The sequence below is a fragment of the Lipophrys pholis genome (genome assembly GCF_963383615.2).
Source record: "Lipophrys pholis genome assembly, chromosome: 3".
Taxonomy (NCBI): Eukaryota; Metazoa; Chordata; class Actinopteri; order Blenniiformes; family Blenniidae; genus Lipophrys; species Lipophrys pholis.
Window position 1 is genome coordinate 14,130,405 of NC_137627.1, and position 17,171 is coordinate 14,147,575.

Consider the following 17,171-nt stretch of genomic DNA (forward strand, 5'->3'; position numbering starts at 1 on the left):
TATCACGCATTACAAGCTGGTACTCACATAGCTTTGACAAAATACAAGAATAATACATTCTGCAACAACTTACAACATGCAATAAACACTCTATAAACAACACATGGACATGTACTCAACGTAAATATACTTACAATTATACAAGAACGCACACTAACGTCACTCTTCCAGACCCGCATGGCCGCAATAGTCAGCTGGAGAGACGTCAGAGAAACCTCTCATGGTTTATTGTTCTTGGTGTGACACAGTCATTAGCACCACAGTGCGTCCAGAATGAAAACATTTTCACTGAATCTCAAATAACCGGTCAAGCTTTTGTAAAGGAGCTCTAGGTGCATACTGCGCACGCGCAATATTACACTATACCTGCGTTATGCACACACACACACACACACACGTTCGTTCTTAAGCGAAGACTGAGCAGATCTGAGCCATGGCTGGTAAGAGATTAAACAATAAATGTATTCTGTAGATAGCGACTATACTCATCGAGTTCTATGTAAATCTTATGTTGGCTACTTTGTGCAGGCGATAAAACGGCCATCCTGTATATGAATGGACAAGAAAAGTCTCAATAGTTCAGTAGGTTTGTTTCCCCGTTTTAGTTTCACTTTGAAGGTTTTTCCCGCTCGGTTGATTCTTCGTGTCTGTGCCTTAAAGCGGAAACGCGACGACCGCTTCAAAATGTATTTATACAAAACTTTCATAGTATTATATAATATACTAGAGAGGGGATCATAGCTCTTTCACTAAAGTTTAACATAACACGTGTCTGTTTTGATCAACTTCGTGATCTACATGAGAAGCTGCGTCAGCTTCAAAAAATGTTCAGTGGGGTGGAGGAGGTTACACATTAGTAGAAAATCATATACTAGGCCTTATTTTAAGCTTTGAGAAGAAACCACAGTTAAAATGTGGATTAGACGCATCATTTTTAAACAGTCATGGGGTAAGAAAAGAGGAAAATCCAGATTGTTAAATAGATGTAAGAAGCTTTAATACAATCTAAGTCACAAGCACTGAACAGTCCAGCCAGCTGGTAAAGTTTGAAGTTTGTTAGTTGTCTCCGTATTCAGAAGGCAGACTGTCAGAGTCATTCTGAAGCAAGTGAGCGACGGGATGGTCAAGGTCAGGCAGAGGGGAGAAGAACCAGCAGGACAGCTGGAAGTGGAGCAGGAAATGTCACTCAGGAAGGCAGAGGCAAACATTTTTTTAAACAAAAGCCCCCTCATATTCAAGCTTGTGGCCAGGAACAGAAGGCTGGGTGGTTTACTGGGGCAGAGACAAGGTGGGGAACCAGGGTGGTTATGAAGCGTAATGAGACTCAGCTCGTGGCAACACGTGTGACTGGTGGAAATTGTGGATTGTAACAATCATCCAATGTTTTTGTGTCTTTTTCTAGCGAAGGAGCTCTTCAGAGTCAGGATTGAGTTTGTGGATAAGGTGCGCTCCACAGGTCTTAACCAGCTCCTGGACCATGTTCTGTCGGACGAAATTCTGAATGATCAGGAGAAAAACTCAATACACGAGTTGAACATTAGCACTGCTGACAAGGCAAGGATCCTCATTGACACAGTGAGAAGCAAAGGAGATCCAGCCAGCCAGAAAATGATTGACCACATTAAGAGTCTCGATAAAAACCTTTACAAGCAGCTTTTCCCTCAGGATGCTTAGAGTGCTCAGGATGTCCAAGCAGGTGAGTGAATTTCAAATTCCTCTGTTTCTCAAAAATAACATATTGCACAGTAATGATTTTCATTCTACTTGCTCCTCAAGCAGAATGAAAATCATTACGGTTGTGTTTTGTCATTTGTTTTAGATCCCACATCACACCTCCAGTTTTCAGACAAACTCATTCCCACCAGCAGGCTCAGGTTGGTATGTGAATGTATGTGTGAATGTGTGAACGCGATTAACAATGTAAAGCTCTTGTGGCTGCTCGCGCTGTTGAAAAGCTTGATACAAGTCTATTTACAAAGTATGAACTGGGTCTAAAGATGCTTTGATAACGCTGAAAAGGTGCCTTTTTTTTTTTTTTTTTTTAATGAAAAGCTAAACACTGTAGTGGCAGAAGCAGGTGAGGCAGAAATTCAAATGCTCAGGCTCTCTTGTTAATTTCGCTATTTGTTTGAACCACGCAGGTCTCCAGACGATTTGAAGATTTCCAAAGTGGCGACAAAAAACAGATGGCGTCCAGAGACCAATGCTCCACGACAAGACGCTTCTACTTCTTTCCAGGCATCTTGGACAGCTCTCCTTCTTGTTGAGCACAAACTTTAAAGCTGGATTTCTAAATTTATTTATTTTTAATGTGTAGGGATAAAAGTCATGGCTACACATTTGCAGAGATCCAAGGAATCAGGAGCTGTTAGATCATACGTCAGTGAAATTACTGTTAAAAGAGAAACGATTCAATTCACATCCGAGCAAACTGTCCTATAGCGACGTTATCTCGCTAAACATTTCAACAGAATATAGAGAATAAAAACAGTACAACTTAGGAAACACCGTCCCATGAGCCGGTGGAAAGGAAAACACTTTTTGTAGCATGTTCATTTAAAAGAACCTGATTTAAAGGTGGAGGACATCCGCCTCACAAAGAGCAGGAGGAAGAACAACCTGCAGCAAAATGATCAATAATGCTTCAAACTTCCTTCCAATTTTACAAATAGCCATAGATAGATGAGATGACACGTTGGAATAATGGTGTTTTTGTTTCACTCTCTGTTGTTTTCTCGCTTTGAAATTAGATTTTCTACATATTTAAATTTTTCACATTTTCATTAATTGATGCCATATAAGCTTTTTTTTTAAGGATTTGTTTCACGGGATCTATACTGCAATACAACTATTGTAACTGAGGAGGGTGGTTTTTTTTTTTAGGATTAGGGTTAATGTGCATTTAAATCATTGTGCTTTAAAGGGACGTCTTTTTATAACATTTGTTTATTTTGTAACATTTTTTTATATTGGGATTTGCATGTATTCTTTTGAGCTTTGTTTTTACACTACATATCAATGTAATCATTCCACTGCATGATCAAGTTTTACATCAACCTATTAACAGCATGTGGTCCTTTTTATTCTGAATCTGTAATCTGCCATCATAAGCCTGCTTTGGAATCTATAAATGGCACACAAACAATCATGAAGAAGAGAAAATCATGAACTCAAATATTTTGTTGAACCATTAAAGCATTTATTTGAATTTCCACTTGGAAAAAAATGCATTTTTCTTTCAGTCAGTGAAACCTGAAGTATATATATATATATATATATATATATATATATATATATACTGTATATAGTTATTGTGAGTGATCACTGCTGCACTCACACACAGATCATGTGCAGCACTTACTACTTGACGGAGACTGTCAGGACATTATAGACACGCACAAATCCAAGTACACACACACACACACACAAATTAACACACATGCAAATGTAACCCATCTATCACCTTGTGAATAGAAATAGGGCCTTGAGCTCTTTCGTATTATTTTATAAGACCAACTCAGTAAATGATTGAGATATTAGTTTTGGTTAAGTAAAAATAACTGAAAACATAATTAAAACAACAGTCGCAATAGATTATGAGTATAAGTGATTAATGTTTGTGGACCTTGAAAATCCATTTACAGCAAACAGTGTCACACAGGAATCATATGAAAAGTGACCAAATAATGTTTTACTTTATTAAAAACCCAAAACAATACTTATTATTCACCAATAAACAAACACAAAAGGCATGCTTTTAACTATTTATTTATCCAACTACTTATCATGGGCATATAATTATTGGTATTTTTCACTGGGCTACACAAAAATCAAAGTATGCACACAGTTCAAAGTACAGGGTACACGCTCAACTACTCGTCACTTGCGTCTACAAATCAAATAGTTTCGCTCCTATAATAACCTGGTGAATGTCTGTTTGAAGGGTTTTCTTTCCTCCTTGTAGGAAACACCTTTCACGGTCTTTCCTACGTTATATTTTTCAGTTGTTTGAACTTTAAATGGCATTACACACCTATGTGTATATATGTGAACCCTTGAGACTTGACTGCTGCTGCAAAGATAATCAAGGAACAATTCAATGATGACCCTCATGCTTAAAGTATGTGGGCTTGTTTTTGTCCACAGTGGTGGTAACCGTAATATTGTGAAGTCAGTGGTCGCTCTGGGCAGCGTTACCTTTCCCGGGGCCTTTGCAAACATGCCGGCACAAGCAGACTCTACATAAGCCGCAGTCAAATTTCCCGTTTGGGTGTAAATATGTGCAAAGCAAAGCACAGAGTCCGGGTTGAATCATTCAGACAGACTTTACTTAAAAAAACTGAAAAAGAAAAGAAAATCAGATAAACAAACTCATGTCGTCACAATACAACACAAAGGCAACAAGTTCAGTAGGCAACATGGTAACACGTTCGCGGTCCGATCACGTCTGTCGAGACCCCAAAAACTGGTGTGAGAGTCTTTGGTGGGGTTACTCCGATATTCACGAGGAAGCTTTCCTCGACAAATTTAAGTTTCACTCGCGACAGTGAAGTGAACAGCTCGGCGAGAAGTGTGCACAATTTAAAGCTTGAGGTTGGTGGGAAACAAAGACGTAAATCAACAAGATTTTGTCACAGAGCAGAGTTATCAATTCCAACCACACTAAGACTCCATTTAAACAGCTTATTAGAACGTACTGGCAGTGTCGGAGAGCTTTATATCGATCTATGAAACAAAGACACAGGTGGCTCCTCACAAGCACTCGTCCCACGACTCGCACACTCAGACAAGTCGGTAAAAGTCACCACGCCCACGTCCTCCGTCACATAAACACACAAACGTACACGCGCAGTCACTCGACACTGGAGCCGCGGGCAGATATGCTTTACAAGTGCAAAGGTCGGAAATAAAGAACAGAAGCATTGCTGATGAAACATTTGGCAGTGTGACGAGTCTACAAGTGAAAATATCCAACATCAGCACAGTTGTTTTCGTCGTTAAACTACAGAACACCACTTTACAGAGAACCAAACCATGCAGGGTTGTCGTAGGGAGGTAGAAGACATCCAAGAGAGAGAAAGTATAAATTCCCCCCCCAAATAATATATAAAGGATCAAATAAAATAAAAAAAAATATATGCAAATGAAGGAAAGTTAACATGGCTTTGAAAACACTGCAGATGAGTGACCTGTCACTTTGCCTATACAACAAAAACTAGATCAGTGGTTTTCAAAGTGTGGTGGTGTGGGACTAGGGGGGGGGGGGGGGGGGGGGGGGGGGGGGGGTGCATGGTGCATTTCCAGCAAGATTTTTCCTTTAACTTTTTCAATAAGAAATCATGACAGAGAAATAAGTGCCGAGTAAAACGATCAAATATTTTATTCATGCCTGAATTTATAGTTTAGTGTAATGAAGACAAAGTAAATGATGAAATAGGCTTTAGTGCTCATCCTTCCACACTTTTAAAACCCCTGAAATAGATATTACTACTGCGTCAGTGTCACATTTGAACATTGGAATGTATTAGTATAGCGTTACATGTAATTTAGTCACTTTTTCATTCAAGAAACATCATATCTTTGACGACACTCAACACTCGGATACAGTTTGCAGCACCACACGATTACAGGTTAGCAACTCATGCGAAAAACACCTCTGGCCCCCCCGTATACTTTGTGTAAAATGCAGAGTACGCCATGTCCCACACTCTTTGCTGAATATCTAATAGATTGCATTCATGAAAACAGGAAATTAGGCATGTGTTTTGTTTTTGCTCTTTTGTGTGTGTGTGTGTGTGTGTGTGTGTGTGTGTGTGTGTGTGTGTGTGTGTGTGTGTTGTAGATGAGGTTCAGCCCAACGTTCCCCCAACGATGGAAGCAATAACAATTCCCAGAACCACGCAGCATATAATAATCATAATTTTCTTCTACGTAGTGATACGAAAAAGAAAAAAGAAGATGGAACAAACAAAAAACATCCAGGGCAGCAAGTGGGGAGCAGAGAGAGAAAGAAAACAACTTGTTAGAGATTCTCTTCAATTAACTTCAACAGTGTTATTATCAATCAGAACAACATGCAGTTCAGAACAGAAGCCGGAAACAGAAAGCTGCTTGGTAATGAGACTTTAACATATAAGTGATGATATTGCTGGAGTGTGGCTGTGTTTAAAGGATTTACACTCTCTAGTGTTTAATCCATAAAGCTTTTTTGTTCATACCAGCTGATGTAACACTTCACAAACATGGTTGTTCATCACTTCTTTCTCTTATTTAGTACGCATTGTTCTACACGCATTCATAATCAGCCAATGCGACTGATGCAAAACGTTTTGACTCAGTAGTTTCCATGATTTTTTTGAACGGAAATCGTTCTGGGAAATACTTGTTTACTGCGAGCACAAGATTGTAGTCAAACAAATGAAAACCACTCAACTGTAAATAAAAAGCTATAGAGAGTTCAGAGTAAGAGAGAAAACATGTGGAAGAAAACTTAAGAAAAATTGAAATACCTCGATTGCACATAACATTATCAATGTCTATGATTTTAAAGTAGTTATTTTTTTTTATTGGAGCTGATATTATAACAAATCACTTTGGTGCGAGCATCTTGATTTGTGTGTACTTATTGATGTTTGTATGTCAAGTCAAGTTCTATATTTAGACCTACAGGTATATTCTTTTTTCCCTGGATTGGGATTTTGACTTTGGTTCTTATTTCACTTTTGTGAAATTTGTCTTTTTGTCTTTTGTTTTGGATTTGCCCTTTAATTATGGTTCACCTTTTGAGTGGAACCTCATCTACCTTTGGATCGTCCATCCACACATTTTAAACAGCATCACATCGACCTTCCCCGTTAAAACTTAAATTCCTCAGCAAGTAAATATGGAAAATGAGTATTTCCCCAACTTTCCTTGAATGGCATTTAATCAAGATTCTTAGAAGTTCATGTTTATGTTAGCAAAAGTTGATGAGTCAGAAGGATTTTTCCATTATAACTTGGGACATTTACATTTTGAATACTTAACCATCCAGCTGATGTTTTGTATTGGTTGGAAAATGTACAGAACACAGTAGGGCATGCACATGATGGAGCTTTGTCAGTCGGGACACACACTCAAGCAAAACGCACAACTAATTACTGCACATGTTAAACACACAGTTAAAAGATTATGCACATTATTTTAGTGGTCACACACACACACACACACAGGACAGGAATCACATGCAACGCAAAGGACGGCTTCTTAGGTTACAAGCACTTACGCTTCTGGCTGATTCCATTAGATAACATAACAAAGTGTACATTTACACAGAACTAAATTTAGTGGTGTGTTTCTATTCTTATGGTGTCTCTAACTGGGAGGATTGCACTCTGCTCTGTGAGGATTTCTGAGGGTCTTAACTGAGTCCCACAGCCAGCGAAATAATGATGATGGCCAGACACGCTGCGACACACCCGCCTATGAGGATCACCTTCTGGATGAGGAAAACAATGAGAGCAAAGTGTCAGACAATGGATCCGTGGAAGATAGGAGAGGAATCAGAAAGAAAAAGATTGAAACGGAAAGAAAAAAGAACCAGGAATATAAAGGCAAAAAAAAAGAGGTCAGGAAAAGTGAGTGAATCAGAATAAATAAACTAAGTTTTAAAGAGAAAGAAAGACAGAAATAAACAAAGATGGAAAAAGAAACATGGAAACAAGGAAGAAATGAACAGCATATAAATGTGTAAATATTCCAACACATGGCACTTAAAGACGTGGGAGTGCTATTACAGATATCAACCAAGAGGGGGCAGAGTTGTTCCATTGTAGTGAAGTTTGTTAAACGAAGGACATCGTTTCAAAAGTATTTCAAGTGTTGGTCAAAATACTATCTCATTGATGAGGAGAACAGTGTCCAGTGTAAAGGACAAACCACGAAACTGACCAAGTAACACAATGCAGCTTTCAAACGTCGCAAATTAACATTTTCTGAATAAAAAAACTGTAAAACTGTGTTTGTCTACTTAAGGTGGATGGAGACTTTGGATTTCTACCAATACAAGTCAGTGTCTTAGTTAGGTAGATACTACTACTAGTTATTAGGTATATTTCTGTTTTGCTTGTGTATTTTATAAACCTTCAGCAACAATTTGTGTTCAACTGTTGTAGCCGTTTCACATTGTGCCGTATCCTGTCAGGCACTTCCTATGGCTGTTTTCCCAATAGACATATTATTGATAACAAGCCTCAGACCAATATCTGCTTCTATGTCTGTGTGTATTTACTCCTTCCTTATTTTTTTCTCTCCTCTTTTGGGTGCTTCATTCTGGGCTCGCACACACTGGATCATCAACCATCTCCATTTCCTTCTTCACTACATCCATGAATCTTCTCTGAGGTCTTTCTTTTTTCCTCCTGCCTCGCAGCTCCATCTCCAACACCCATACTTCTCACCACCTCAGCTGTAAGTCACACTTATCAATTTAGCGACAGCTGCCATGCAAGGCGCTCAACCTGCATTGGGAGCAATTCGGGGTTCTGCTTCTTGTGACACTTCAAGATACGGACGGATTTGAATTATCAAATCTTTTAATTATTAGACGACTCATACTTTCAACAGGGCCACAGCTGCCCCAAAGATTCTCAGCCTGGCCTAAATAGCTTCATCTTTAAACCTCTCAAGCTCGCTGTGCTCCTCTGAACTGTTCATTTTTAACAGCTCGGCTCCCTCCCAGTGAAAATCTAAGCAGTTTTATCTCTTGACTTTTAGACAGTACCACTGTCTTCAAACTCCACATCACACCAGGCCTCAGTACTGTCTTGTAAAACTTTGCTTTCACTCGTGCTGCTATACTTTCAGTCACTTATCAACCTAAAAGTGGCCCGCCGGCTGGTTTTTATTGGGTTTGGGGTAAAAAGAAAGGTCAAGAAAAGACGAAAGTAAATGTAGCTTCGTCTGAAAATAACTTTTGTAAGTTTGAGTACAAATGATAATTCAGCATCTTACCAAAGCAGGATATGAGATACGGATTTATGGGGGGCCTACATTTTGAAAGTACATCTCAGTAGAGATCAATTATATTTTATATTTGTACATGAAAATGCAGAAATATAAATGTAATTAAATGAATAAAGTGAAGTTTTGGTTTTAATTCAAATACAGCAGATGTTTGCTGGTCATTCTGTCGTTCACCATTAATCTAAACTTGTTTTGAGTAATATCCTGACTATCTCAGGTTCAAACAGCGCCCTATTGAGTAATTGAAAAGTTGAGTATTTTTCCTGATTTAGGTCGCTGCCTCTCATTGAGGGTTCAAAACGCAGACCAGTCGAGAGCCACAGCTCAGGATGGTTGACTTCAAGTCATCCACCTTCACTTCCTTTTTTGTCTCTGCGTCTCCATCTGGTGTCCTCACATTCACACGTCACAGATATCGACACTGTTGTTTGATCAAGCTTAAATCATCTCTGATATGAAATGAAAACGTGACACAGGACACTTCTTGATAGTCGCTGCTGGGTGTCGCTCGCAACACACGCACTTCATGCAACATACAGCACAGGACAGGTGAGCATGCACACGCACAACAACAACTGCACTCCACTTGAGACATGCAAAACGTCTACAGCTATGCATGGTTTTGCACGGGTTTGAGCAACTCACCCTTCTGGCTTTGCTTTGATATTTAACCGCCTTCTTAGTGTCTGATACTGCCCTCTCCACATAGTCTACTGAGTGCTCCACATTGTACTCTATGCGGTCTATCATTTCGCCCTGGGAGAGGTCAGTCATAGTGGAGGTGTGGAGGACATACAGCCAGAGAAAGAGGAGACAGTTGCAGATGTGGAGAGGGACAGGGGAAGGAGAGAGGGTGAATGACAATGTGAGAGAGAGAGAGAGAGAGAGAGAGAGAGAGAGAGAGAGAGAGAGAGAGAGAGAGAAAGAGAATGATAAGAAGAAAAGGTGAAAAAAGAGAGAGAGACAGAGTAGTAATTATGTCACCCGTTTGCTGGACTTTTTGAACTTTTTGCATTTTGGGATGCGCTCCTTTGCTTCCCCAACATAATCCTGGGCGTCCAAAACGCTTCGTTCAATGTTGTTCACCAGCTCACCCTACAGAAATAAAAGAAAAGGAGTCACTTTGTGATAATGGAAGCAAAGGCTTAGCTTGCTCTCACATTCAATATCACATTTTATGATGACATAACATTTACATTTCAGCCATCTTTTTCCATGTGATCATTAGATCACTGCCTCACAACCTATTTTTATTTGGACATCCCCACCCCCACCCACACTCACTGTCATCTGTGCATTCTCCGAATTGCCAAAACACTACAGTGAAGTCAAACCTTAGCATTTCTGGTTCTGTAGATTTCCCTTTTAGTATTGCTATAGCGTGGCACCTATTCAAATGTGTATTAACCCCATGGTGGCCATCATTCATCAGTGAATTAACGATTGACCCAAGATTGTTCAATAATTATTCATATAAACAGCCATTAAAGCAAACTGCATGCCTGCATGGAACGCACAAGCAACAAAGATTTTCCAAAGCGTGAATATAAAATAAATGAAGTAAGTAATTAGAGATGAATTACCTTGCTGTGTTAGAGGGACAGCAGCCTCCTCTAGAGCTTAGAATCATTGAAGCGGTGTTTTGTTGTGGAAAAGAAAAGTGGCAAAGACAACAGAGAGAATTGGGGACAGGAAGAGCAAATCTGAGAAGGGCAAAATTAACACTCATGTCTCTTTGACCTGAACAACGTGGCACTCAGACAATAGATAGAGAAAGTAGTTAATTGAGTTGTTTGGAAAATTGTCAACATGAGAATTAAAGTGTATGCACTCATTAAAAACACAACTGATTCCACTCCATTGTAGCAGTTTGTGCAAACGTTCTAATCCCCTCTGGCACAGTTTCTTATTCATGTGTTCTCTTGTTCTGATTTTCTTTTGCATAATTCAGAATATTTCTGATGAGTGAAATAGTTCATCTCTGTGGGGGTTCAGCCCACACACTCACGCACTCACAGATGGAAGCAGCACGTTTTTCCAGATTTACCTGAAACTACACTCTAAAGAGGAGAACAGGCAAGAAAATTCTAAATATCTTCAGAAGATCTCTATCTAACCATCCATCTATCTATCCGTCCATGTAATTTTAAGCTGGCACACTTAACTGCTTGTGAACACAGCACAAAAATATATATATATATATATATATATATACAGTATATATATATAAAAAAAAAAGTCTAACGCCACAATTCCCAAATGCGAAAAAAAAAAAAAAGCTCAGATCTATCAAACTTATCCTGTAACCTAAAAATAAACTGTACCCTGGAATTGATGTGGATTTACTGAAATATTTTGCAAACAAATAACCAGATGGAGCTGAAAACATAACCTTCTTCCAACTATGCTGGCACAGACAGACCTATATTTATACTAATCCACTTTACAACTTGTCTATGTAATAAAAGGCTGCCAGTTTCCATCCGTCTGAAGTGTGGTTACTTGTGTTTTAATAGGGAGAAGCAGCAGCTGCTGCAGCATACTAAGCTGGTTAATGATTTCACTACACTGAACACAGCATGTGACCAAGCCCGAGCTTGAGCCAGGCCACGTTTCCAAACATAGATTCTGCATGTACACAGTGGCTATTATTTATCAATTGGCAGCTGGATGTTCAATTACAAACGTATTGAGCATTTTCAGGTTTGTATTATGTGCATACATTTGGCGGAGCCCCAAACCACACAGCTGTAGGGTTTGTGAAAGAAAGAGGAGCAGTGTTTTCACCTGGCTCTCCACCAGCATGGCCATGTCCATAAACATGTCGTGAAGCTCTCTGATGCTGTTTTCCAGCTTGATAATCTCGTTGTGTCGAGTCTCAATCTCATTCATCGCTTGCTGGGTGATGTTGTCCATAATTATCTGTGAATGTAAAAATGTATGGACAAATTTGGAAGAAAATTTGATCTAGAAAAAAAGCAAAACATGAATTACATGTGACTTTCATGCTCCATGTGCTGTATCACTTACCCCCGAGGTGAAGATAGCTGGGTTGTCACTCTCCAACATGCTTTCCAGCTCCTCATTTGTTGTGTTTCTTCCAGCTACAAGAAAACACATGCACACACACATGCATGCAAGCACACATATTAACATCCTAATACCAGGAGTGTGAAGTGATTTACTTGCTTTTCACAGGTCCAGGCGCCAAAATTAAATAAAGTAAGTGCAGTTAAATTGGATTATTTTTTACATTACTGTGATATGTAGAAACACATATCACCAAGCCCAGGGGGATAACAGTTACCTGCAACCTTTATTATGTCCATTGTCTTCGAACCCTGTGTTCAAGAGTTTTGAAAGTGGCCCATTTACTCATGTTCGACTCGAACAGCAGACAAATGTTGGTGTTATAACATTCTTCTTTTTTTGACGTTCTTAATACTCAGCAGTTTCCCTCCTCCAGAATCTCTCTGTGACCACCAAGCCTAACTGTGAAACGGCATTTCCTCTTGCTGATGCGTTTGGTTCTCATCACCTTTATTTCCCCCGACAGAGTTGTCCTACTTCATAAACATTCCCCTTACGCCTACATGAATATCTTTGTGTACGAGTGCTGAAATGGCCTGCTGAGCCGCTGCTCCTGGGATCCATTACTGCCCCGCTGATACTGTAAGTCACCGTCAGACGTCGTCAGCATCATCTCCAATCTTTCCTCCGCACATTTCAAATCCTCCATGGAGCTGCATACAGTACAAACAGGACGTCCTGCTTCTCTATCATATCGATCCCACCCGCATCCCATCGAATAATCGTGTTTTATACAGAGCTGAGCAATTATCTTAACTTAATAGCAAGGCAAACTCATTTAAACATTAAGAGCTTTTGGTTGTGAAATAGTTACAGCATCACAATTTCAAGACGACAGCCCCATCGATCAGAAAGATAACTTGATTTTGTTGTTTCTTCTTTCAAATGAGAATAGCGATGAGCATGTAATATTCTACAATGAATCTTTACAGCACTTGTGACCTCTTAAAAGGAGGTGACCTCTCCTGTGATATTGTGTTAGAGATTTCCTGAATTAAATGCTCGAACCTTTTTACAGGCGTAAAAGTTTCATTGGTAAATGGAGTTCACCTACATATGGTCCTCATACATTTCAACTGCGTGAACAGTTAAACACATTCAACCATTCACACACCAATGGAGGCTGTGGCCATGCAAGGCGCTGTCACTCTAATGGGAGCAATTTGGAGTTCAGTGTCGACAGGTAGAGATGGGAATCGAACCTGCAACATTCCAACTGAGACGAATGACAACCGAGCCACTCATTGCACAAAGGGATGCTACAAAAATGTCAAAAATCCCGTCGAAAAAAATACGTCTGAACTATAAAAACTCCCAAAACATTTTTAATTCAGTATATACTGAAATACATTAATATATTGCTTGTTGTTTTCTTCGTTGTAAATTAGCTAATAAGTCAATAAAGTAAAAAATCTAGAATCTCAAAATTTTACCATTGTTCAGTTGTTGTTATTCTTTTAAAAGTTTCTGTTAAGTGGAAGCCTCATTTATGACAATATAAACCTAAACCATTCTTGATGAGTGAAGAAATAGCTGACATGTCAAAGATTTCTTGATTTTTATGAGATGTAGACTGTAAATCATCTTAAAAGTATTGTAGTTAAAAACAATTGAATTGGGTACAGTTATAATATATTCTATTCTAATTGTAACTGTCAACTATTCGGTGATGAATTTAGAAGTCACTCAACAAAAATGTTTCATTATTAGAGATCATGAATACACCTCTGGCATCGTATAGGGAAACTAACATAGCTATAATAAAAGCTCCTGATACAGGGATAGCGAGACAGCAGTTCTTCAACTGTTTTCCAGATCTATAGAGACTAAATTATGCATTTATCCTCAGTTGAGTAGACTACTGTAATGTAGCTATAAGAATTTCTCTATGAGAGTTATTTCAATGTTTTGTATCAAAAAAAACCAAAAAAACAGAGAAAACTGCTCTTGTTAGCTGACATAATTTTTCCTGGGTCGGCATACTAATGAGGTGTTGTAACTTGTGACCTTAATCTGTTATTGTAAAATGATTCAGGACCACTCAAGCTGCAGCTCTTCTGGGAAATTAGCAAAGTTTGCTCGACTGTTTAAAAGAAGTGTTTGACATTTTCAGAATAATGCTGATCCGCAGAGCACAAAGAAACAAGGCCAAACAGCGAGCAAGCAAAGTTATTGTCACGCACATAGGTAAGAATACAAACACAGACAACGCACTACACAAAAGGAATCTTTAATCAAGACGGTGGACCGTAAACAAAATCACACAAAAACAAACAAACACCCAGGTCAACAGAAATATATGAGTCAAAATAGGAACCAAATTTAGAGACAGACATCTGGGAGAAAACAAAAATAAGAAGCAGAAACACAAACAGGAAGATGAACATATAGGAAGATGGGAAGCACAATTTATGGGGATGCCAGGGCAAGGCTGGTGTGCAGTGCATTGTTACAGAAAAGGTAGTTTCACACCATCAAATACTATCAATGCAACAGATGCTGAATGAGAAAAAAACTGAATCAGTCAATCAGGTAGAAAAAAAGAAAGAAAAAGAAAAAAAATTATGAAAATGTTGTGAAAAAATGTGAAGACAGAGCTAAAATAATAAAAGTTGAAAAGTCTTAAGTTAAATATGAATTTTCTCATTCCGAACGGGAGCGTCCAGCTCCCTCTGAATCTTCTGCTCTCCTGTTATAGAGAGGAGCAGCTGCAAAGCGCTGGAGGACTGTGGTGCCAAATGTTCCCATTTCAATAAACCGAGTCAATAAAACAACCAGTGTGTGCAAAACGGCGTGTGTGAACAACAACAGGAGGGTTTACGACTGATGAGATTTCAATATCGCGGGCTCGTTGAGAGTGATGAGCGTCACTACCAGTCAGCAGACCTGTGGAGGATCGACGCACCTCTGCATTACTTCTTCACCTCACTGCCACAGACGGTGGCAATTATTCACTTAAGGTCCAATAATAGGGATCTAGACAACTGATGACATTGAATGCCACATCACTCAAACTCTTGGTTCTAAGAATGCAGAACTCCTGCATATATGTGCCGATTGAATAGCATTGTAGCGGCGGCCGGCCAGCAGCACGACTCCTGGGTAGGAAAGGAGCTGCCGCTGCCTCTCTCTCCCCCCCTCCTCACTTCTGTAGTGTTTTTTTGTAAAGGGAAAAAGAGGAATTTGCGGCTCCCAGTGTTTCTGTTTCGTGGGAAACGGGTCTAAATGGCTCTTTGAGTGTTGAACGTTGCCGACCGCTGACGAGGCTAATGCAGTCTGGTTATTTTCAACTGAAACTACTGCGAGGTGCCTTTAAAGAGGACATCATTAGGAAACACTCCTACTTGTGCAGATGCACACATGCTGTTGAGTCGCATGGCGTCACTTTCGCTTTTTCCGGTTTTGCAATATTTCCCTCTTTTCCAGAGGATAGTTCTCAGTTGCAGAATGGTCACTGTCCTGCACGACTGTTCACTGTACAAACTTAGCAGTTGGATCAGTGTTTTCTTTTATTTCATATCAACAAACACAAGATGAGATATTTTAGAACTAACATGACTGATTGAAGGAAGCACAGTGGTGTAGTTGTCAGGACTCTGGCTTCACACTAAAAAACAAAACAAAACAAAAATTTAAAAACGAACCTTGTTTTGATTTTGGGCTTTGGTTTCCTTTAACCTAAAGTTTTCATGTTCTCCTTGTGAGTGCATGTGTTTATGACATATACTCTAGTTTCCTCCAACAATCTAAAAACCAATGCTGTTATGGATTGGTGACCTGCCTTCACCCATCATCATGCTCCAGCTCCTCCGCTGCAACACAGAGTGGTCCAGTGGATGATTGAAACTACTCAACCAGCTTTGTCAAATACCGCTCTACTTTTTCCTCTTTGGTGGACGTCAGGCAGCTGTGGCTCATATTCACTTTCAGATACGTCTACAAGACCTGCATTCTTGACCTAATCAGGGTATGTGTGATGAAGACCGGTGGCTGGTGTGGGGCCGGGCCTCAGTGGCAGAGCGGGCATGTTGATGGTGACAGATAATGGTCCAGATTCACACCCCATGATTACTTTCATGAGTGGAATACTGATGAGCATTCTCACTAACATTTCCCAGAGTGAGAACACACACAATCCCATATGTGGGAGCTGTTTTTTTCCCGGTTATATTTCTTTCTTCAAAAATTGAGGATATCATAAGTAACATAAGATTCACATCCAAATCAAAGCAGATGATTGCCGTCTACTCGTAATTAACTGGTCACATGGTTTCAATACAACACTATGCCCAGAATATGGTTATATTCAGCAATTATAGCTCACAGTTTGACAAATGAGTCAACAAGGGGCGCACACATAGAGGAGTGAGAGGACCACCATCACAGTGATCGATCCCCATTCTGCTTGGCAGGTCTGACGATAGCTCTACGGACATTAAATCAGAGCGAGAATTGAAAGACGGAGATGAGTGACAATGAGTTACAGATAATTGTGGGGAAAAAAAAAAGAAAACAAAAGAATGAAGTCATTATATGCTACCATACCCTAGTTTTCTCACACATGCACACACACGTTTTTCAAAATCCTTGACAGGCTCTGAGGGAGGCTCTTATTTGTTACCATGGAGACCCAATTCCTGAGAAATCTAATATAAAACCTGGAAGACTCACTTCCCCCCTATTGTTTATGGGTTATTAAATAGTTAATACTGTGCTGCTCCCAGTAACAATATCATTGTTATCATTATACAGCTCAAATGAAGCAAACCCCTTATGAACCAGGTAAAAGACGACACAAATGTTCATGCACTTTTCCCTGTACAAGGATGGGAAATCATGCATTATTTCTTTTTAGGTTTTGCTCACTGGCACACGAGTATTGCCATGCTGTTACACATGCAGAATTTGTTGTGTCTCCCTGTTTGCCTCTGGCACTGTGAACATGCCTCTCTCTGCTGAAGGAGTGTCCACTGAGAAATAAAATGTAACTATAAAAAGTCAAAGAGACCATGCAATGCTTATGAGCAACCATCTCCATCCCAGTGGGCCAGCCTACGTGCTCCCGGACTATAAAAGCC

General features: G+C 39.6%; 2 protein-coding genes across 2 annotated transcripts in view; one reads left to right on the top strand and one right to left on the bottom strand.

The window, feature by feature from the left end:
• Positions 1–244: 244 nt before the first annotated feature.
• On the top strand, positions 245–3,220 carry LOC308107932 (caspase recruitment domain-containing protein 18-like). The gene is made up of 4 exons (XM_080460533.1): positions 245–440; positions 1,403–1,696; positions 1,820–1,874; positions 2,142–3,220. The coding sequence occupies exons 1-2, from the start codon at positions 434–436 to the stop codon at positions 1,672–1,674; spliced, it is 279 nt and encodes a 92-aa protein (XP_080316659.1). The 5' UTR covers positions 245–433; the 3' UTR covers positions 1,675–1,696; positions 1,820–1,874; positions 2,142–3,220.
• Positions 3,221–5,755: 2,535 nt separating this feature from the next.
• The window catches only part of stx1a (syntaxin 1A (brain)), a gene marked incomplete at its 5' end in the record, with an annotated part of 70,221 nt that continues 58,805 nt past the window's right edge, over positions 5,756–17,171 (bottom strand). Inside the window, 4 exons of the mRNA XM_080460169.1 lie at positions 5,756–5,927; positions 9,649–9,759; positions 11,791–11,925; positions 12,034–12,107. Coding sequence (XP_080316295.1) covers positions 5,850–5,927; positions 9,649–9,759; positions 11,791–11,925; positions 12,034–12,107 — 398 coding nt within the window. The 3' untranslated portion in view covers positions 5,756–5,849. The remainder of the gene's footprint in view (positions 5,928–9,648; positions 9,760–11,790; positions 11,926–12,033; positions 12,108–17,171) is intronic.